We start from the raw sequence: 21,615 nt of genomic DNA, 5'->3' as shown, positions 1-21,615 counted from the left end.
GAGAACTTACAATCGTCAAATCCTCCAGCAGGAAATAAAGCCCCAGACAGCTCCATTTGCCGACCTCGATAGACCTCGAAATGAACCCAGAATCATTACCGTTGCTGCTGCCGCTAGCTCTTGCCGGAGACAGCGCGACGAAAGCGCGCTCAAACGACTCGATAAACTTGAAGAATCGGAAATACCGTCGTGCTAGATAGACAGATATCAGAACCAGTAAATATACGTATGCACATTGCACTGCTATTCCACAGGACTGTCTGTCTCTGTGGTACACAAGAATGCATACTCAACGCCAACTGCGTCCTCGCAGCCGCACACTGCAGCGCCAGCGCCGGAGACGACGAAATCGACACTTCGGCGACGATCTGCGCCAGCGCCTGGAGGAGCCGGAGCAGTTTTTCCAGTCCTGCGGGGGAATTGTTGGTGAAGTTGGAGAATTGTTTCCATAGTGGTGGGGAGTGTCGACGGGGAATGGGGGTAGGAGGGGAGGAGACGGTCATGTTTGTTGTACAGTATAGTATTCAGACTAGACACAACGATTCTCAAGGGATAATTGATTATCCACGTGGTAAACAATTGATTAATATTTATCACTGCCTCATCGGATTGTTGTTGAGGAGGGAGGTATATAGTACTAAGTAGGTTGAAGTCCAAATAATTAGTCAGTCCGAGCGGTGAAATACGTGGTTCCAGCGGAATTGCTGCAAATCGATTTCGTACGCTAAAATAAATATTCATGTGCATAGGTCAGCAGCATTGATAGCTGTCTAGATAGAAAAATATATATTTTCCAATTGAATGCACTCAATCTGGTAGAGCAGGTCAGTTGCGTGTTCTGAAAAATTTATTAATTACCTAACTTCTACTTTGGTTTTGGCCTGCTCTGATCCCGTCTTACAGGGATGTGATATCAACAGTGCTCACTTTTTTTTAGGAAAGAAAAAAAGGGTAAAAGAAAATAAATGTAAGAAACAGAACAGAAAATTCGAATGAAGGCTATTCATTCGCCGCTATAAGCTTTCCATTCTAACCGTCAGAGTACTGCATGATCCTGATCTGGTCAACTGTAAACGATCGACATGTGTATGTGCAACTAAATTCAACTCGTCATGCTCCTCATAACATAACCACAGAAACAACTGCAGAATGAACTAGCGGCCAGTTTATCGCCCCCGTCCACCCGCAATGTCCTGGCCCAGCCGGTATCCGCCCACCTTTTCCCATTCCACCTTCTGCCGCGTGATGGGCAGCTGTCGTCGCAACGCCTTGAACGCCCCCTCGGCCAACCGACTGAACGCCCGGTTCAGCTCCTCCTGGTAGTCGCGTTCCGCGGCGGCGATTTTCGAAATCACCGCCTCCGCTGTCAGCGACGGCACGGGGATGGAGATGGGCTTGGTCGTGCTCAGCGCGACATTGCCGTCCTCGTAGTAGTGCACGTCGACGTGAATGTTACCGGTGATGGTCGTGGATGATGACGAGACGGGAAGTTGGTAGATAGCGCGGTAGCGACCGTTCCTGTGGCAGTGAGGAATGCTGCCACCAACTTATATCCTCGGCTGCACTCACCAGAAGTTATTCGGAGAGTATTTGTTCGCCACCAGGACAATGGCTACGGCGGAGTCGTTCTCGATCGGGTAGACGCCGTAGGAGCAGCTGGGATAGTGTTCGCGCGCATGAGCGGAAAGCGATTTGAGGAGGGATTTCCTGTGGCATCAATCAGCCGAAGCCAAGATGGACAGATGGGAGACTGCGTCTGCGTACACCAAGTCGGCATTCTGGGACTCTAGGGGATATGATTGCACGGCGGAAGCTTTCTGCGAAGTACCAGTCAGCGTCAGACCCTTAGCATCAGTTTGTTCCATGCAGACTGTCAACAGACGTACCTGCGTAATGTGGTCGAATTCAAACGACGTCTGGCTCTCCACATCGTAATACCGGTTTTCATCCAGCTTGTTGAACGAGCTGACAATCACCTATTCCAGGATACAAATCAATTGATGATCAACACGTCAGGCTGGTTATGCTCACCTCTTGACTGCCACCCGGCAACTTCACCGTGGCCAGCTGCTTCTCGTTGTATCGCTCAAACGCGGGACGGAGTGAGGGCAGAATATCGGGGTCGTCAGATGTAAGCGCTTTGATGTCTGATTTCAAATTATCGTTGTCAGTGAGGACCAGCAATGCGGTGGGTGAGCACATCGGAGCGGGGTCAGGAGGTGCGGGGACGGGAGAAGAGATGACTGTACCAGAAACGACGTCTGCGAGCTGTACAGCAGTGAATACCAATTAGCTTTTGCATGCTGAATAAAGGAAATTGTATTCTATATCAGCAGGGAACAAGGCCAGACATACCTCCCCCGGTGGAGCGCCTTCGATGAACGAGGACGCAATCTCGACGGTCGAGCTCATGTTGAAGCGATTTTGCAGACAGCAGGCAGGGTATAAAAGAAAACAAAATGTACACAAGAAGTAGAAACAGTCCTAAAAAAAAAAGTAGCAAAGGAGAGTCTCCTCTAGAGAATGGAGACTGGATTACTTGGCAGGTGGGATTGTTGTCGGCGTGTTCATGTTGACTCCGTCAAAGGCGGTCAGCGCATGGCAGGTAAACTGCCCAATACGTGGATTTCACATGAATCTCTACTACCTGGCCATTACTGCCCAAGTAAAATATTGGTATTCTCAACAACAATATTTCTGCTTTGATTTATCGCGCTAACTAATGCAGAGAGCAAAACAGCCAGAGAGCCTGCAACAGCCAAGGAGGTGACAGGCTAGCTGGGACAGAGCAATGGGGGCTCCAAGAGCAGATGCCATAGGAAGCAAAGCAATATAGGAGCGACGACCAGGGGGAGCTGGAGGGGGAAAAATGTCGCGACTAATCCAAATTTAAATACACATCCCTACCTATGTAATAACAGACAGTTCTCTCTCTCTCTCTCTCTCTTTTCCTTTCCACTGGATACCCGCCACTGTCTCGAGTTTACATTACGAGTAAACGAGATCATGGTGAGCAATATCAACCCTTGTCAGTCTTTTTGTCCACCTGGCCATCTTGCCTCTCCAGGCGGAGATTCTCTTTCTCCTCGACACGTCCAACCGTCTCAGCAGCCATCTCCTGCGCCGGGACCCCCAAATCCCGGACCTGACCAGGTGGAGGAATGTCCTTCCCTCCCAACTCGCTCACCGGAGCAGCCGCTTCGAATATCTCCGTCGTTTTGGTATCCAACTCGGCGGTATTGTCCTGAGGGGCTGCTACCGGCTGCGGCGGCGACACGTACTGCGACCGGATGGGTTGGTCGACAATGTTCACCGTGACGGCGCCCGAGACAGTCGCCGTGGCGAGGAGTCTGTTGCACTCGGAGCAGTAGTGCTGATGGTCCTTGCATTCGTCCATCACGCAGGGGATCCAGGCGCAGAGGATGCCGCCGAGACAGCAGAGCGCCATGGCCCATATCCTGCATCAACGTAAACAGTCAGATACAGTCGTATTGATGAGTTGTAGATACATACTGGGCACTCTCCCCAATCGTCTTCCGGACGGTGGTCGTCACCCGTCGCTGGCACACCGGACAGTCAACCGGCATGCTGGTCTGTCTCAGGGAGGTGAGGGGGACGACAAGATCGTCTTCGATCCGGTGTCGTTGTCCGGGTCTGAGGATCTGTGGCTTTGTCTCATTTGAGGCAACAGTTTGCGTTGTTCCTGCCTGGTGCTGTTGCTGTTGCTGCTGGGTAATGGCATTATCTCGCATCAACGGCGGTGTCTGAACGTATTCATTTGCTTCGTGTCCAGGCGAGGATGACAACGGCTTCGACGGGCTTATTTATTGACATGACAGATAGCACAGTCAGTAATCTTGCGTCCACAGATAGATATACAGGTACATGGTAAGGTTGTCAACATTGGCACTCCTTCCACAGCAATCACACCCGTTTCTTGTTGTCCTTCAACCAGACGAGTATTCTTCTCTTGCCTTGCCAGACGTGCTGGGAACTCAGTGTCGTTTCTGTTCTGAGGGGGAGCAGGAGTGGTAGGATGATTAGGAGCGATGCTTGACATGATTAACGCTGCATAAAGTGTTCCATCGCAAAAAGGACCACCTGTTCGTTGTTCCTCGATACATGAGAGAAGGAAGAGACTTGTCGTCTGGACCTGACCTGGCCTGATCTGATCTGAGTTCAGAGTTCAGGGATGGAGGCTCTTCTCAGCTCTGATCTTCCACTTGTTATGTTGATTGACCCCGTCCAATCAACAGCACAACAACCCCCGCTTAACTGTTAGAAACGCGAACAAGGCTGTTACAGCAGCAACATCCCTACAGGGTTCAACTATCCCGCCATTTCTCATTCGCAGCCTGACTGCTTCACAGTACATGCGCTAAGTCAGGCATGTTGCTGAACTTAGTCCACAGAAAAACGGAAAGATGCTGTAGATCTTTATTATTAGGACGAGATAACCGCCCAATATCTTATCACGTTGTCAATTTTAAGCAGAATACCCATGGCTAAACTCATACCTATTCCGCAGTATCAATGTCATACCTATATCAATTAAATCTCAGATTGAAGAGGAGCCGGAGTCTTGACTTGGATATATATATTGACAATAAATGATGCCATTTGGTGCGAATCAACCAAGCAAGGATCCTGATAAAAGACTCGCAATACAATCAGTTGTTCGAATGAAACCTCCGAGAACATCTATCTACTCTATTATAATGGAAACAAGCCTTGAACCCCTCGCTCCGCTCGGGCGGCTTGAAGGGGGTAACAAAGTCAGGTGCCTAAAAGCTTATAAAATAACGTACTATAGGCTATAGGGGTTTCTTATAGGCTTCCCATAGGCTTTGCACTCCTAAAGCATTAATCTTATAGGTAGATGCTCCGGACCTTCGGCCCTCCGCAAGCCTATAATGTAAGGCTTTATAGAGCCTAGAAGGGTGAGAATTTAGTATAGTATTTATAGGCTCTAGGCTTCACTATAGGCTATAGGTATCCCTAGGCTTTGTAGACTCCCTGGGCTTTTCAGGGCTCCATAGGCTTTTCAGGGCTCCATAGGCTTTTCAGGGCTCCATAGGCTTTTCAGGGCTCCATAGGCTTCACATAGGCTCTATAGCCAGCACAGGGCTCTATAGGCTTCACACAAGGGCTTATAGGCTTCATGGGTTACAGGCCGCAGGAGACAATTTTTTGATGGGGTGCCATGCTTACGTAAATGTTACGGACGGGTGCTGAATAAGCGGATCTGACCAATCACATGTGCGGAAACCGTTTATTAAGCAAGATTTGGCCAAAAAAAATATTTCCATTATATTAGAGTAGATAAGTCCTTGTTATCTATCAGTGAGTAAAAAGTGAAAACAAAAAAAGATGGGACAGACCGGGTTTGAACCGGCGACCTTTAGATATTTACCTGAATCTGAAGTTGACTTCAGTCTAACGCGCTCCCAACTGCGCCACTGCCCCATGACTGTTAGAGATAATCTGGATATTAGCTGTATAAGCCAGACCTTATTATCTATCATTGAATAAAAAAGAAAAATTCCCTATAAAGCCTACCTTTTAGCTATAAAAATTTCATATTCACCTGACCTTTACTACCCCTTCAAGCCGCCCGAGCAGAGCAAGGGGTTCAAGGCTTGTGAATAAGATAGATATATGTATTGAATTATGCGTAAAACTACCCACTATATCGTATATGACAGAAACGAATGTATGTACATACCACATCGAAACGCCCGGAATCAGATTAACTCCCAACTCCTGCCTGCCCCACGCTTCGAATGATCGAATGAGAGCCACAAAAGCAAATAGATCAATGGATGGAATAGTAGCCAGTCACTGAAGTCGCCACAAACCACCGCCTGACTACGGCCTGACTACGGCCAGCCTACTCCCGGCCTACTCGATGCTCATATTCATTAGCCCATCGTTCGTCTCGTTCATTCCCTGCAGGCCAACCCGCTTCATCCCGGTCGAATGTCCACTGCTGCCATCCGACGGGAACAGCGGCGTCGACTTTGGCGGAACCACCCACGCATTGCTGTCCTTGACGACGGGCGAGTGGGCCAGAACCGGACTGCTCTGCACGCTCATCCCCGGCGACACCGCCCGTCGCTTGAAGGACTCCGGATCCAGGTCGTCGTCCCGTCGCCGCTTGCGACGCAACTCGGTCGCCAGGACCGCGTTGCCCGCTTGCGGGGTCGGAGAGCGCCGGCCTTCCACGGTCGACTGGGGCGTCTCCATCGTCATGTCCTCTCCCTGCACCGAAGATGGCCCTGCCATGCCAGCGGGAGGTGGAGGAGTACGATACCGGCCGTCGAACGAATTCCAAAACGCCACGCCGCCCGAGTTGCGACTCGCCTGGTTCCGGAAGCTGGTGTCAGCAGAAGTCGAAGGATTCGTGGCCCCGTCGGACCCTGCAGTTGTATTGAGCTTAGGCAACTTGTCGAGGGGAAAGGTTGGAGACTTGGACTGGATGGTAGGATCGCTCTCGCGGACTTGACGGATGACTTCGGCCTCCCGCTTGGCCTCACTCTCCAACGGAGCACTCTCTTCCATCAGCGCGGCGCGGATCCGAGCGAAATTCTTGGGTTTGGGCTGTACTCAATCAGTATGCTGCTATATCAAAGATAAAACGGAGGACGTAGAATGTATCAACTAGACATACCAAAAGATTGCCCCGCCTGGTCACAGCCCGTCGAATGACTGCACGGGCTCCGCTCTCTGCACCTGCCGGGCTGTCGCCCCGCGTGGCCTGACTGTCGCCATCGTCGCTGAGATCCGACAGATAAAGGTCTCTAGTACCCAGGCTCAGGCTCTCGCGTCGCGACTGCACTGCGCTCTTGGACATCTCGCGCGCAAAATAGCCACCATTGGACGTCTCGATACTCTTGAGCACCGGCGGGGACAAGGGCCCCGGGCTGGGCTTGGAGCTGCTGCTGGAGCTGTGTCGAGTCTTGCGGCCGCTGCGATAGCGGGCCCGCTGGAAACTCAGCAGACTGGCTCCAGCAGGCGAATTCACCCCCATCCAGTCACTTCCCGGACTCTGCACGAGCGGTGCCCCAAATGGATTGGACACGCTGCTTCCTCCCACTTTATTCACCAGAGGCGTGGCCGTGATCATCACGTCGTCCCGATCGCCATTCATCGGGTCATCATCGTCGTCGTCTTCGCTGCTGCTCGTGTCGGATTCCAACATGTTGACGCTCGAAACGGAGCTGGACATAGCCGTTCGGTCGGCTGTAGCACCACTACCAAAGTGCTGGCCAAACGCCGTGCTGGGAGAACCAAATCCAGTCGTGCCCGTCCCTCGTCGCTGGGGAATATTCACTCCGCGGCCCCCGATGGTGGGAGACGAGTCCGGTGACGACTCAGCAAGGGTGGAATGGTGCAGGTTGGTGCAGGCACGTGAGAAATCGAGGCCTCGAGAACGACGAGGCAACACAGAGGCAGGCGATCCGTAGATCTGGGAGACATCGAGTTTGGGCGAGAGGGGAGCGCGGCTGATGGAAGGGCCAGCACCGGGACTGTTGGTCGCAAAGGGTCGCGGGGGAAGATGGAGGGAGAGGCCATGGAGGGAGGGATGGGAAGGATGAGTCTTCTGCGGAGTCGCTGGATTGTTGTTGCTGAGAGCGGTATCATCTTTGCTGGACCGCGAGAGCTCCCGCAATGCTGGAGATTGCAGTGCCACAGCGTGTTTTGCAGCGTCCGACAAAGAGCGTGATTTGGGCGACTGATGTGGCGGCTGAAGATGGCCTCTGCTGCTGCTGCTACTAGTATTCTCCTCACTGTCAGACTGTTCCGTCGTTGATCGTGATGGGGGCTGTCTCTGCTGCCAGAACGACTCTGGCAATCGCGTCTCCAGCGCGGTCGTGATGGAGGAAGAGGAGGTTGTTTCAGCCATGGCGGAGGACAGACGCGTCTAATAAAGAAATATATTTATGAAATATCAGCAAGCATGATGAAGGTTTCTGGTTGTGAATGCAGCGGCCCGATCCAGATCAACGTTTGAGATCCAATGGCTAACGCGCTGGCGATGGGGGTGTTGACAGGTTAGGCGCGTGGAGGATGTCGAGTTCGACGGGGCATGGATAGAGATCGGGAGAGGTCCTCACTCGAGCGACATGACATGAGCGTGCAGCCTGCGTTGTTTCCCAACACGGACGAGATCGAGGCGTGGTTGTAGGCTTGTTGGTTCTTCCTGACGTCGAGGCGACTAAATTGGCCAACGGATGGAGAGGCTTCCGGCCCCTTCGCCCCGCCGTCCCGCCTTGGCCGGTCGCATCATTGGCACGGAGGGCATTGGGATTCCTGTTTGCGGGCATACAAGCAGCCCGTCCACTGGAATAAAATTTTAGTGGAATTGTAGGAAGTCTAAGATAGTGTATGGCGAGATAAGGCTGACCTGTCGATATAGACCAGATTCATAAAGAGCGTACACCATCAGCTTATCTCGAGTGCCAAGAAATACCGAAACCCCACTGAGACAATCACTTTAGCTACCTAGACAGGTAACTAGCTTAGCTGAATACTATCTCTCTTGATAGCTCCTACTCGCAGTGACATGGTAATGCTAGAGTAAGCTGGATGAGCTCCGAGTGAGAGGGAGAGATATATGGATCTGACTTCATATCGGCTCTCCGATTGATATATACATACAACGACCATGACAAGACAACCTAGCAAAACAAAGTCATATCTCATACCAACAAAACCGAGTCGTAATGTACAGTACATGTATGTACATGCTGCATTGGAATGCAGTGGACATCCCACCGGGATTAAGAGGACGAGCCAGCGTCTCATGACGTCGAAAGCGACTCTTACAATCCATTTCCGTATCCACCATCTGCCCCTCCATGCCAATGCCAATACGGCAGAGGTTTGGGTCTATTCCAATGGCCGCTCCGACTTGGGGACATGGCTAACATCCTCGGCGCTCTTCGACGCGTTATTATCGGACGCAGTCGCAAGGCCATAGGGCCCCTTGTCGAGCTCTTCACCCCCTAAGGTCGTCGTCGACGCGGAAGGCCCTCTCCCCGGGAGTGTCGCGGATGATAACGACAAGTCGCTTTGTCGCTGATACGCCGGTTCGGGATAGACAGGTCGAGCGGCGATAGGCGGTTCGTAGACGTCGATCTCGATTGATTCCTTGTCGTCCTCGAGTTGTTCCTGCTTTCGTTTCCGTCGCACAAGGAGGAATAGCACGATGCCAGTGATGAGGATGACCCTGGTCGCGGTCAGCAGGGCTTGCTTGACCCCACCTAACTCTTCCGTCTGAAAATCACTCACCCTCCTAGGATCGCAGCAGGCACCACATTGAGGATCGTCTGGTTGACAGGTTTTTGGCACTCGGGACTGTTACTGCCTGCAGTACATGCTCGTCGCAGGAGATTAGAGCTCATCGCCATCTTGCCTGAGATGGGGACCTGCTCAACGTTCAATAACGAGGTGAATGAGGCAAATTGAGATGGCGACCGCAGCCTCTTCATCTGACAGAGACGTCAGAAGGAGAGGGAAGAGCTGCGGGAAGGCGCATGAAAACAAGCACCTGGCGCATTCTCCACTTTGGCCTGATTGTTATCGCGAGAATCGCAGCATTGTTCCTGGCCCCCTATTGATCCGTATTTCTCTGTGGCTGGCGTCTGAGACAGGAAATCCTGGAATAGCACATTGCTATGCCAGATCCAGCTAGTAGAAATTGATAAGGCTTCATCGCGGAGATAATCGAGACAAAACCGAGGAGCGCTAGATCTCTAGTGACACAGCAGCGGCATGTGTCCCGGTCCTTTTATCAGAGGAATCTGGCAAATCAAAGGCGCCGCTGACGTCTGAGGGTGTCAAGCCACATGGTACAGTGTCATTCATCAAGCGCAAGGGGCCAAAAAGAGGAATTTTGGCGACAATTAATCTCCTGATCGGGTTAGATGTGGCTGTGCAGGAAATTCGGCGAATTGCATCCGACGAAGAATGCACGTTAATTTCCTGACGAGGGGCTCCGGATGAGGAAGAACCTTGGTCCGGGCCGAAGGGGTAACCCGGACGGCAGTCAAATTCGAATACCTTGGTGTTGGCTCTTGCTTTGCTAGGTTTCATTTATTATTGCCTTGCTTCAATCGCTCCTGTATAAGTATGTAAATACAAAATTTTCGTTTAGTTTTAGGCATTTTGACCTACTTACGGATATAAAATTGGTTATACGATAGGCGTGAAGTGTGGTGATATTTTTAGATACTAGTTCAATCGTGGAATATTCCAGACCTAGGGCTTAGGGCCTAGGGTCAGGGCTGCGTGTGCCTTTCCGAGACACCTCCTACCAGCTTCTTCCCCCGAAACTCCAAGCATCTCCATCCACCTTGATGCGCTGTTTATAGCTTTTATGCTGAGATCTGATGAGTTTTATCACTTACTCATCGCTCATTTGCAATACCTGTGCTCCCCGATGGTGATAAAAAATAATCAAGGAATATTGCAATGGATTAAATATATTTAAATAATAGGCTCATGACTAAAATGCATGCATGCAACTACTGTCTTTGTAGGACAACTATATTCTTGCTCAACCGAATTCAAAAATTAAGGCCCAACATGAACGACTGGTGGAGCTGTTATCAGCGCCTAGGAGTCCTAGGTGGTGGTGATCTCACCCATGAAACCAAGCAAATACCAGAGACAAAGGAAGGAGACGGAAACTGATCGGCCACGATGTTTTCTGGATATAAAAATCAGCCAGTTTTCTCATCTTGATCTTTTCCAAATCACCGTTGTTTCTGTCTGTCATAACTAGGAATTCTAGTCTAATCTAAATTCCATCGTTTTATCATCTTCATCGACAGCTGTGACCATATTATTATGAACCAGCATGCTATGGATAATACTTACTAAGTCAACAAGCAAACACAGCAGGGAGTGTATTCCCAGCGAGAGGCTCCTTAGCATCGTTACACAAGGCAACAATCTGAGGGTATTGCTTCCTTCGATGATTTCAGCCTGGTCGTGCCACATGCATCAATACCCCATCCACGAAGCGATTTCAGAAAAAAAATCAACGCTTTTCAGAGAATTGTCACATCAAGATAGACATGCCTGATTGATTGACGATATGGACGCAGACGCTTTCGAAGTTGTGAAACTATTGAATGCGAATTTTTGAATGACTATCTCAACCAGAGACTTTGTGGTTGGCCCAGATTAGATATCACCCGTAGCCATGGTATTCAATGCCATACAGATTATCGCCTTGCTTGACGGGCTTGCCTGGCATTTGTAGGTATGTTGTGAATCATCGATTGACCGAGTCTGAAGATGTGTAATATATCATACAAGCACCCCTTAGTGAAGCACGCCGATCGACAGTATTTCACCAAATCGGGCCTAGATATATGCAGATCATCTGTGATCATCCTGATCTGCAGGATTTGGTTCATAGGGCTTGAGATATGAAGATACTGCTTGATCTGCTCCGACTGCTGCAGCGTAATCTAATCTGGATGCAAGTCAACGATAAGACCTTTTCGAAGGTCTGCAGTAGTCTCCCAGCTCAGACGACCGATAAAAAAGTACAACATACACTTGCAACCAATGTTTTGATCCAGCTGTATGTAGTTGCATCACGCCACTCCAGCCATAAAGACTGGTTAATATTTTGAATGGCGAATGTATTTGGATTCATATCTATTGTCGAATAAAGGGGTTAGGAGTGCATAAGGATATCTGTTGTGCAGATGGTACAGCCAGCTTCCGTATCTCAGAGGCCACTTTCTCGAGAGGACGTCATCGACAGTCGATCCGGAGTCGATTATCCTTAATTTCTAAGCATATCGGTCTCGACGATCATAGATAAAGTGAAGAAGCTGACCAGTTCTTTGCAGACTCGGCTAAGAAACGGATGCGAAGAAGGTGGTGAGATAAATAAAACAACTGAATAGACTCTCTCCAGGCGGTTGAAGACGGGAGAAAGAGGTTTGAAGGAATCGCAGGTGAAACACTGAAACCGCGAAATGACTCGGGTCCACTGTACACGGCTGATTTTTTGGTTCTCGGCTCTGCACCGCGCTCTTGTACCGTTCATGCAGATGACACAGACTTTCGAAGCGCTCGCTTGCGGCTGGTCGAGACGGAGCGGAATTGGCGAGCCGTGTTTTAGAGAGCTCGGTCCCGAGGTCCCCGTGACGGGCAAAATAAAACGCGCCAATAAGCGCCTTGGCGCTGGCGGGCATTTAAGGTTTGCAGTGAATCCTATCTGCCGGTTCGGGTTTAACGCGGTCACTGATCAACGCCTGCTGGGCCTGTATACACGGCATCATCCCGATCCCAGAACGTCAAAAAACCTTAATCGGGATAACAAGCCATTCCAGACACGAGGTGATGCGCTCTACTAGGTTTGACACGGCTCTAACAACCGGATAGGACCACAACTGGAGCCAACCGTTGTCATCTCCACGGTCTCGACCCGTCTCCAAGTATCCCGAGTCTGCGGAACTTATCTTCCGGCGTGGTCCAAAGTATATTTCAAGCCTTCTCCATTATTGAGAGTGGTCAAAAGAAGAGATCCTCATTCTCGAAACAGACCTAAGCCTGCAAGTCAGGAACCTAATCCAAGGTTTTCTCCCGTGTCCAGCCCGTATCTGCAAGCCCATGTCCCATTCCTTGCGGTCCAAGGAAGGAATTATCGTTTGTATGACACCTGTACGAATCGATATTTCGTGGTACAGTACAGAAAGCAGTGTAGCTGTGCTGCCTTGTGAACTTTTACTACGGTGCCACACAGCTGGGACACGATGGCAGATCACTAAATCATCGGTACTGGGAAATGCTTGTCATATAATTATACTTCCAGCTAACGACGGGTTATCAATCAGAAAGACTATTGGGGCTTACCATCCAACTAGCATCGTCGCAGCAATCCTTCGTGGAGATTACTATGTACCGCCAGGTACTATTGATACCACGCCATCCTCAGCCACGTCGAAAATCCAGGAGATAGCTCTAACTTAACTGCTGTGCTGGAACCTGTCGAGAGGATAAGAATAATTTTATAACTCTCCCATATTCACTTACAATCAGCTCAGCTGTAACCCCATTACGATGCGACAAGACGTCCAGCAGCCTCAAGTAGACTCTGCTTTAATATCGCATGCTGATCTGATAGTTAATGGCAGAAAGGACGCCAATTAAGATAAAAATTAGAGTCTAAAGAGACGCTCTTCCAAAGGCAAGAATAGAAAGTAATTCGACTGGCTAGGACCGGAAGTGGTTAAGTGCTGGCCAACCGAGACGGACCTGACGCATAGAATACAGTAGGTTTCGCTAAGATCCCCATCGCCAATAACCCCCCGTCGACAACTACCGAGCCCACGAACTGCAGTTCAGGAGGTGCAGCATCATCGTAAATCTGATCGATCTACGCTTATATATGGCCTCTGCTATACCCCTGTCACTCTTAACCCATCTCGTCGTCATTCGTTTTCCCCAGCTAATGCATGTGTTCCTGGAATCAGAATGTCGTACCGCTCTGACGATCTGCAGCCATGGGTGACAGCTACCACGGCGTCGGTGACAGGGCTGGCTTTTGTCGCCGTCTGCCTTCGTTTGCTTTCTCGCTATGAGAGGAAGCAAAAGTTGTGGTGGGATGATTACATGATCGTCTTCTCAATGGTCCGTATTCTCGTCTCCCATCTAGATTGCCACAACTACAACGTTGCTAATCCGCGTCTTCACAAGACAACAGGCATGGAACCTGATGGTCATCGCATTTATCTTTGCCATGGTTGGGGAAGGCATGGGTCTTCATTCAGACGTCATTGGACTCGAGAAAGTGATCATGATTGCAAAGCTCCTCGTCGTCGCTGAGATCCTCTATGTGTTCAACCTGGTCTGGACTAAGCTCAGTTTCCTGCTGATGTACTACCGCATCTTCCGTGTCCCCTACTTCAAGAGATGGGCCTACATCATCGGCACTTTCGTCGTCATATGGGTGATCACTATCACGTTCGTTTTCATCTTTATCTGTGTTCCCGTCCAGAAACTCTGGTACCCCCAGCTGCCTGGTCATTGTGTCAACCAGGTGGGAACATGGATTGCCAATGCCTCATCGACAATTCTCACCGATCTTGCCATCTTGATCCTGCCCATTCCGCAGGTGTGGAAACTGCAGCTGCAAACATCGCAGAAGGTCGCCCTTACGTTTGCTTTCGGTCTTGGTTTCTTGTACGTCTTTTTCCTTCCTTCGTTCTTTCCTTCCTTTCTTTTTTCTTGTTCTTCTTTTTTGTGCAGATTACAGTGACTGACCACGAACAGCGTCATCTTCGCGTCTGTCTACCGCTTTACTGTCCTTTTCTCCTACACCGCGCTGGACTCCTCCTACACATTGGCCCCAACGGTCGGCTGGACCGCCATTGAAATTTCCGCAGGCATCACATCAGCATGCCTCCCCACCCTGCGTCCTGCGCTGCAATTCTTTGCGCGTCATCTGGGCCTCCAGGGAGTGATGCCGGGCTTGCTCCGCAGCGCCTCGTCGACTGGCTTTTCGAAGACCGGCCGGTCGAATCTCAGCACGGGGCCCACCACGATGGATGACAACACCCCGGGCCACACCCGATCCGGAAGCCAACGGCGCTTCTACCGTCTGCCCGACGAGAGTGGAAATGCCGAGAATGGGAGTGACCACCAGATGCCACCAGATGCCACGTTGAGACCTGACCACGGCTACATTTACACAACCAGTGTGCTGGGCACGAAGGGCGAGGGTGACAGCCTGAGCGGGGATGAGGTTCCCTTGCACAGCATTCGCGTGCAGAAGGACTTCAAGCAAGTCGAAGGTTGAGAGCAGACCCCATTCCGAACCGCCTCACTCATCGTTAACCTCGGATACCCGCCCTTCCGCCGCTGAAAGTTTGCTCGGCCACCCCCCTGTGGGGCTGGTGGTCATTTTGTGTTTCTGAACAGAGCACAAAAACTTGTACAGTGCAAACATAGATAGCTTTTCTACATTTCCTATGTACTCCACATATAATTACTGATATATACTATTTTGAATCTCATTGAAGCGAAATATGCATTTCATCTTTAGATAGATGAACGGATGAACATAACAGTGACCTAGGTCCTCTGTACCACGGTACCGCGGCAGTGGATTTGTGGAGTGACAGAAGTCAACACGCGCTAAAGGTCTAAGCTTTGCGCGGCTGCCACACTATGGTGGGTTGGTGGAATGGCTAACGGAGATGGATCGTCGATGAATACCAATCACACACAGACCCTGAGTTCATGCAAATCACAGATCCCGATTTGCCTAGCCATGCGAGGAAAGCAGATCCCGATCGAATGGATGTTGGGCCACTAATCATGGCCGCTAGGGACGGAGTAGGACTAGGGGTCGGATCCTATTTCCTTTTCTGCACCGGAGTATCACTTCCTCCTGTTGCACGGTCCATGCGATATTTCTGCTGCCGAGCCCCTGGCAGGGTGTACACTGCACGTGGACACGAAAAGACCCTGGATAAGGAATCCGCAGTGGGCAATCGGCTGTGGACGGGAATTGGTGGCTCCTCCTAACTCCCTTGGGAATAAACTGCGGCTCGTGCTTGCGTTCTGACTGGTTCGCTGGACCCTGGCCCCGCTAACCTCGTATCAACCGTAACCTTAATTCTCCCTTGCTCCTTCCTTCGAGTCTTCTATGAAATTCCCTTTTTGAATAGTTGTGCGAATTATTGGAATCACGCCAGCTGGCCAGTTGCGAAGCCCTCACCCTCGTTCTGAACCTCTGGATAACGACGCCTGCTTACCTCCCAGACCTAATATACATGCATGTATCTACAGACATGGAGGATCTGCATGAGATGCGTTGGCGGCAGCATAAAATCCACTGGAGTTTTCCGTCTCCTTTACGGAGTACTCCGTACTTCGCACCTTCCCAGAACCGAAAAATAGCAACTATCCCCACAGCCTCGCAGCCACGCAACTTTTAGTGCACACGGTAGCACCGCATGAGAGACAACGAGTCGTACGATTATGCTCATTCTCGGGGTCCACGCCGATACAGGGGCTTGGGCCCATCGCCAGCCGACTGCCTATGATGAGTGGCGGTGTGAACGGGGGGAACGAACGTTGAGGAACTTAAACTTCCGCGGATGTCTCGCCTCTATGCAGGTTGTTTTATTAAACTCGTTCCGATTGAGTCTCAGAGTTTTTGTTCTCGACTGTTGTTAAACGATTATCCGAATTATACTCTGTTCTGGACCTGCATCAGAATAAGATAAGATGGCCGCTACGAAGACGATCGAAGTCCCCCACCTCGGAGGCATCAAGGCCGGCTACGCCCTGGCCGGTGACCGCTACGATGCCTCGAAGCCGACCTGCGTCTTGATTAACTCGATGTGCACGACGGTGTCGCTGTACCGCGACCAGTTCAGCGACACCAAGCTCACCGATGCCATGAACCTGCTCGCCATTGAGCCGTTGGGCCACGGCGCGACGAGCTCCGTCTCCGAGCACTTCACCTACTGGGATTCGGCCATCATGGCCTTGCAGGTCATGGACGCGCTGGGCATCCAGAAGGCCTTTGCCCTGGGAACCAGTCAGGGCGGATGGATCATTGTCCGCATGGCTCTGCTGGCGCCGGAGCGGGTATGTCGGTCGGCGGCGGCAACAAAATAGATTAAATTGTGTCGCAGTCAGTCAGTCAGTCAGTCCCTTACGCTGACACACTTTTTTTTTCTTCTTAGATACTCGGTCTTCTGCCCCTGGGAACGTCCATGGACAGCGAATCGGCGGACTCGCGGACCAAAGGCTGCTGGGATCCCGCCTCGATCATCACTCCCTTTATTGAAAAGTGGACCAGCGCCACTGCAACGCCCGACTTTGTCGTCGACGACGTCTGGCAGGGAATGGTTGCCAGTCTCGGTTTTGGAAACGGCGTGACGGCCGAGACGGTTGAATTCTGGAAGGCCACCGTCAGGGACGTATATAAGGGCGACGAGGGCCGCAGGAAGGTCCGCATGGCGTCGATCTGTCTCCTGGAGCGGGATGGACTTTTGCTCCGTTTGGGAGATGTCAAGTGTCCTGTTTACTGGTTGCAGGTGAGTATCACCCAGTTTCCTGCATTTTTATGGATTCCTGCCTATCTCGTTACTCTCACTCTCAACCACGACCTTGGGAAGCTCCTGACGAAATGAAACAGGGAACCGAAGACGTTCCTTACGGCCAGACGGTCCCCGCCGAGCACATCAAGCTCTTCACCTCCTCCAAGGAAGCGAAGCTCATCTATGTCCAGGGCGGTGCGCATTACCTGAATGCCACCAACCCGACGGAAGTCGCCGACGCGCTCCTGGAGATGGTCAGTAAGTACAAATAAGCCGACTGTACAGCGATGTAGACCGAGAACCATACTTGGACGGTCAGGATATAGGATATTGGGTACATACCATCGCCACCTAAGTACTGTACATACACCCTAATATATATACATACATATACCCTTCGGTGGTACCCGGGAGGTGGGTACATGTAAATAGTGTGGAGATGCGCTGATTCAATCGTCGTTCGTTTCTTGTCTACCGTAAGGTCTCAAATGGAACCTTAGAGTTGATCCGAATCCCCTGTTGACGTATGGTCAAACCTAATACCTGAAGTACAGTATGTACAGTACATATGGTGAAAAAGAGATTGGTCCTTCGGAACGCAACTGAGGATCCAAAGGTATCAGCAAGGCGATCTAGACGCCCATACCAGTAAAATGAGGTAGAATAATACCATTTTTATATCTCACCAGCTACCTCAGTGTGATTGATCTCTTCTTCTCCGTGGTGAGGCTCAGCTCGCCAGATACGGTTAAGCACGACCTTACCTACATAGCTAGGTACCTAGGCAGGGTTGCCGGATCTGGATGACCAGAAAGAAGATCATGAGCACTCGCTGGATCGATCACCTTTTCACACGAAAGACGAGTCAAGGGTCGAATCGAGCCCATGGAGACTGAGTATGGATGATGCTTCGTGTCCTCCATTGTCATTCGAGTTAGTTGTTGATGAGTTTCGATCGATTGAAAGCCGATATCTTCTCCCAGTGGCTCCGAGCTAGACCAGCTTCGGTACGAGGAGATGTTGACTTGTTTTTCAAGTAACACTTTTCGACGCCATCAAGAATGACCATACTGAAGTTGTTGCATACCTGTTGTCCATAGGGATCCCATTGAACGTGGATGTCATTGCTCTTTTATAGAAATATTTGCGTCCCAAGTAGACGATAATGTAAGCTTCATGACATTTATTCGAGAACGGGAAATATTTGCCCACAGAATCTTCCTTTCCGGATCATTTTGCAAAAATCATTGATTTTAGTCCCCAACTAAGATTCTGTGATGGCAGGAATCTTGAAGTACAGCAATTTATATAATTAATTCAATCAGTACTCCGTACAGCAGATCTCTAATACTGTAGATCCGGTGTGGGTGCTGCGACAAGACAACGAGAACAGCTGAGCATCTAACCTACCTAAGTAACTAATCTGGAAACACGTCAGTTTCTGCTAATACTTCCGTGTAATCTCATAATCTCATCTTCTACTTGCTTTATATCGAAGCATGTCCGAGATTGCTAGACGCGTTTCAATGCTCCTTTCAACGCTGATATTCCCATTTAACAATAAGGGGCTTACGTATCTCTCAAAACACTCTTTACAGGTTTGAATCTCACTCCTGGTGTTCTCTGGAGGGGCAATCTATTCATTGATGTTTGTTGATCACGACGGTTGACCTGTGTGCGGGAGATACTCGGATCTCGCGAATTTCCAGTCATCTTATGCAACTTTGAGTAGGGAATTGCTCTCGTGTGAACTATAAGATCTGCTTCGCTTGACAAATCGCTACACGACGTTGAAAAGCTGTCTGTGTCCCTGGCTTATGGGAATTAGTGGCAGGCTTAGGATTCGTGGTTTTGGAGAGATATTGCCTACAAGTTTACAGTAGCAATCATATTCAATTTCCACTAGCATGGAAAGCGTCAATAACTCTACAAAATAAAGGCCAGACAAAGGCGAATGGCTCCTGTGATATTTACTTTTTCATCGCGTTTGATCCGACTCTTCCAGCTGAAACGTCTCTTCAGGGCTCTCCCACTGTGGACTCGTCCGACGACTTCGAGATTCCTGCCGCTCCTCGTCATCGGCCAGCTTGCTGAAGCCGTCGGCCAGTGGTATGTCGCTTTTGTCATAGGGTACATGGCATCGCACCGACCGCAATGGCGGGTAGTATCTCCGGTACGACAAATAGGCAACTGTAATGCCCAGCAGTCCTCCGCAGGTCACATCCCACACGTCGTGGCGATAATCCTCACAACGGGAGATGGCGATCATCAACGCCCCAAGAAGAGGCGCTAATACCAGCAGGCACCGCGCCAGGTCCGCTCGGGGGCGAAACACATGCATTTGACCAGCAAAGAACCTGTTGAGCCAGAAAAGTAAGGTATTAGCAGAAGTAGATTTCAGGACGGTGTAAACGGTCCGACACTCACAGCGCCAAGTAGCCCAGTCCTCCGAAGGCGAAACTACTGTGTCCACTGGGAAAGCTCCTCCACCCTTCATCAAGAATATGTTGGTTCGTCTGGGTACAGATCGCGAACGTCACCAGCTTGTGATCTGCTGTTCCTCGACTGGGCTTGCAGCGGTCGATGAAATCGGGGCGGGGTCGCCCCACGGCGTTCTTGATAAGATCGGTTATAAAGGAGCTGAGGGCCAGCGAGACCAGCAAGCCCAGGATAGTGACATGAAATTTATGCGCCTCTGGACGGAGGAAGATCCCCCAGAGGGTGAGGAGGATCAGGGGAATGATTCCAGCATAGATGACCGACCACACTTGAGAACGTCAGCAATTATTCGATTAGCAGGAGGAAGGGAACGCGCGTACACACAGGCACCCTCTCCACCTGGGCAAATGGGTACTGCAGGGCAACATTGTCGAGGTAGAACATGCGATGGAATGGGTGAACGAATAGTTGAATCTGTGTCCTCGGTCTATCGTCAGCACCCGGCCCATGACTTACTCTCATGCTCTCAATATGCAAGGAAGAATCTTGTTCGACTGACCATGACCCAGCCTGCAGCTACCACGCCTAAGGCAACATAATCGGGTGCATACGTGCGGCGCCAGAACCGAGCTAGTGCTCCTAAGGCACCTGGTTGAGTAGAAAGAGGCATCTTGTTTGGTCGGACAAAGGAGACATCATATGACATAGGATCTTCTATGTCAACAACACGATGGTAGGACTGGAGATACATTCACAGTGATGACGAAGGACCGTAACACATGGCGGGAGCGTCTGTAGCCGAAAGCCCTGGCAGAACTAAAACTGTAAAGTAGCAACAAGAATAAAGAGCGCCAATACTAGCAACAATAAACAATGAAATGGAATGGTGTGTTGTCGAGTCAGAATAAATGAATATACCCAAGTGAATGGTGGTGTCGGAGACTTGGAGGCTCCCGAGCTGCGGAGGTGACTGTCGCTAACTTCAGGGCTGAATTCTCTCCTCACTACTGCGTACTTCAGTTGATCCCCTTACTCTTTACATGCACTCCAGACAGACCCTTTCCCAACACATACCAGCGAAAGAGATAACGAGCCTTCCTACACCGCGCAAAGCCTTCTTTTCTTTGCTCATCTTGCGTGGTGTTCGGTCTCGCCATGGCTGAAGGAGCTCCTCGAGCTCTTACCGCCGCCTTTCCCCCTCCTCCGCCCTTCTGGAAGCACTTCACGCCCGAGAATATCGAGAAACTCGAGCAGATCAAGAAAGAGAGCTCAAAGTCCAAGGAAGAGTACCGCAAGAAGAAATGGTCGCCCGCCGAATTGCAGGCCTTGAAGGTCCCTCCTGAACTCGGCTATCTCATCCCTCCCGAAGCGCCCAAGTCGGGCTCCTACAGCGTGTTTGGGGAGACGCAAAGTGTAAGCTGGCCTCGTCTATGTTATCTTAGGATATTTTCTGGGTTGCTAATACGAGTTATCCATAGATCTCCACCACTCTCCCCTCCTTGAAGGAGCAAGGCATAGAACAGCTCTACCCCTCTCCACCGGCCACCGATGCCGGAAAAGACGAAGCCCCATCGTCGCCGCCGCTGAATCACGCATACTACCTCCTGAAGATCAGCAAGTCCCTCCTGCTCAATTTCCTCGAATTTGTGGGGATCCTATCGGTGGCGCCGGAGCAATTCGAACCCAAGCTGGAGGACTTGCGCAACCTCTTCATCAATGCCCATCACTTACTGAATCTCTACCGGCCGCACCAGGCGCGCGAATCATTGATTCTGATGATGGAAGAGCAGCTGGATCGCACGAGGGAGGAGATACGGGAGATGGACCGCCTGAAAGACCGCATCGAGCAGCTTCTGCAACAACTGAAAACCGATGGCATGGACGTGCTCGCTGCGTCGCAATCGGCTGCCACAGACGCAACGAAGAATGTAGAGGTTGACGACAAGACCGTGGAAGAAGCTCGCCAGCTCTGGGCTCTTGTGAATGAGGATGAGGATCGACCACGGTGATCTATTCACCATTTCTACGCGGGTTCTATTACTTTTGCAGCTTAGACAAATCTTTCCACCGAGCTGATTGCTACGCAAGACTG

The 21,615-nt window shown here is 50.6% G+C and overlaps 9 protein-coding genes and 1 non-coding gene across 10 annotated transcripts; 3 read left to right on the top strand and 7 right to left on the bottom strand.

The window, feature by feature from the left end:
• Nucleotides 1–1,166: 1,166 nt before the first annotated feature.
• VTN77DRAFT_9767 (uncharacterized protein) lies at nucleotides 1,167–2,412 on the bottom strand (the record flags this gene model as incomplete). Its single annotated transcript, XM_069426409.1, has 7 exons — nucleotides 1,167–1,518; nucleotides 1,570–1,707; nucleotides 1,765–1,817; nucleotides 1,887–1,976; nucleotides 2,032–2,147; nucleotides 2,250–2,268; nucleotides 2,356–2,412. The coding sequence occupies 7 exons, from the start codon at nucleotides 2,410–2,412 to the stop codon at nucleotides 1,167–1,169; spliced, it is 825 nt and encodes a 274-aa protein (XP_069273670.1).
• A 607-nt stretch (nucleotides 2,413–3,019) lies between these two features.
• Nucleotides 3,020–4,060, bottom strand: VTN77DRAFT_9766 (uncharacterized protein; the record flags this gene model as incomplete). The annotated part of the gene is made up of 3 exons (XM_069426408.1): nucleotides 3,020–3,458; nucleotides 3,514–3,819; nucleotides 3,903–4,060. 3 exons carry the CDS (start codon nucleotides 4,058–4,060, stop codon nucleotides 3,020–3,022), a joined length of 903 nt encoding a protein of 300 aa, XP_069273669.1.
• Nucleotides 4,061–5,371: 1,311 nt separating this feature from the next.
• Nucleotides 5,372–5,466, bottom strand: VTN77DRAFT_t132. The gene has a single exon. It is a non-coding gene; the product is annotated as a tRNA-Phe (tRNA).
• A 435-nt stretch (nucleotides 5,467–5,901) lies between these two features.
• Nucleotides 5,902–7,906, bottom strand: VTN77DRAFT_9765 (uncharacterized protein; the record flags this gene model as incomplete). Its single annotated transcript, XM_069426407.1, has 2 exons — nucleotides 5,902–6,600; nucleotides 6,671–7,906. 2 exons carry the CDS (start codon nucleotides 7,904–7,906, stop codon nucleotides 5,902–5,904), a joined length of 1,935 nt encoding a protein of 644 aa, XP_069273668.1.
• Nucleotides 7,907–8,892: 986 nt separating this feature from the next.
• VTN77DRAFT_9764 (uncharacterized protein) lies at nucleotides 8,893–9,494 on the bottom strand (the record flags this gene model as incomplete). Its single annotated transcript, XM_069426406.1, has 2 exons — nucleotides 8,893–9,232; nucleotides 9,295–9,494. The coding sequence occupies 2 exons, from the start codon at nucleotides 9,492–9,494 to the stop codon at nucleotides 8,893–8,895; spliced, it is 540 nt and encodes a 179-aa protein (XP_069273667.1).
• A 1,897-nt stretch (nucleotides 9,495–11,391) lies between these two features.
• VTN77DRAFT_9763 (uncharacterized protein) lies at nucleotides 11,392–12,221 on the bottom strand (the record flags this gene model as incomplete). The annotated part of the gene is made up of 3 exons (XM_069426405.1): nucleotides 11,392–11,488; nucleotides 11,573–11,597; nucleotides 12,089–12,221. The coding sequence occupies 3 exons, from the start codon at nucleotides 12,219–12,221 to the stop codon at nucleotides 11,392–11,394; spliced, it is 255 nt and encodes an 84-aa protein (XP_069273666.1).
• A 1,282-nt stretch (nucleotides 12,222–13,503) lies between these two features.
• On the top strand, nucleotides 13,504–14,827 carry VTN77DRAFT_9762 (uncharacterized protein; the record flags this gene model as incomplete). Its single annotated transcript, XM_069426404.1, has 3 exons — nucleotides 13,504–13,659; nucleotides 13,733–14,211; nucleotides 14,302–14,827. The coding sequence occupies 3 exons, from the start codon at nucleotides 13,504–13,506 to the stop codon at nucleotides 14,825–14,827; spliced, it is 1,161 nt and encodes a 386-aa protein (XP_069273665.1).
• Nucleotides 14,828–16,263: 1,436 nt separating this feature from the next.
• VTN77DRAFT_9761 (uncharacterized protein) lies at nucleotides 16,264–17,356 on the top strand (the record flags this gene model as incomplete). Its single annotated transcript, XM_069426403.1, has 3 exons — nucleotides 16,264–16,629; nucleotides 16,728–17,081; nucleotides 17,183–17,356. The coding sequence occupies 3 exons, from the start codon at nucleotides 16,264–16,266 to the stop codon at nucleotides 17,354–17,356; spliced, it is 894 nt and encodes a 297-aa protein (XP_069273664.1).
• A 1,706-nt stretch (nucleotides 17,357–19,062) lies between these two features.
• On the bottom strand, nucleotides 19,063–20,193 carry VTN77DRAFT_9760 (uncharacterized protein; the record flags this gene model as incomplete). The annotated part of the gene is made up of 4 exons (XM_069426402.1): nucleotides 19,063–19,441; nucleotides 19,512–19,851; nucleotides 19,904–19,997; nucleotides 20,083–20,193. 4 exons carry the CDS (start codon nucleotides 20,191–20,193, stop codon nucleotides 19,063–19,065), a joined length of 924 nt encoding a protein of 307 aa, XP_069273663.1.
• Nucleotides 20,194–20,678: 485 nt separating this feature from the next.
• VTN77DRAFT_9759 (uncharacterized protein) lies at nucleotides 20,679–21,532 on the top strand (the record flags this gene model as incomplete). Its single annotated transcript, XM_069426400.1, has 2 exons — nucleotides 20,679–20,936; nucleotides 21,002–21,532. The coding sequence occupies 2 exons, from the start codon at nucleotides 20,679–20,681 to the stop codon at nucleotides 21,530–21,532; spliced, it is 789 nt and encodes a 262-aa protein (XP_069273662.1).
• Nucleotides 21,533–21,615: the final 83 nt, after the last annotated feature.

The sequence above is a fragment of the Rasamsonia byssochlamydoides genome (genome assembly GCF_041956645.1).
Source record: "Rasamsonia byssochlamydoides strain NRRL 3658 unplaced genomic scaffold VTN77scaffold_94, whole genome shotgun sequence".
In the NCBI taxonomy this organism is placed as follows: domain Eukaryota; kingdom Fungi; phylum Ascomycota; class Eurotiomycetes; order Eurotiales; family Trichocomaceae; genus Rasamsonia; species Rasamsonia byssochlamydoides.
Note: the sequence above shows the minus strand (reverse complement) of the source record. Positions and strands in the feature narration are given on the sequence as shown.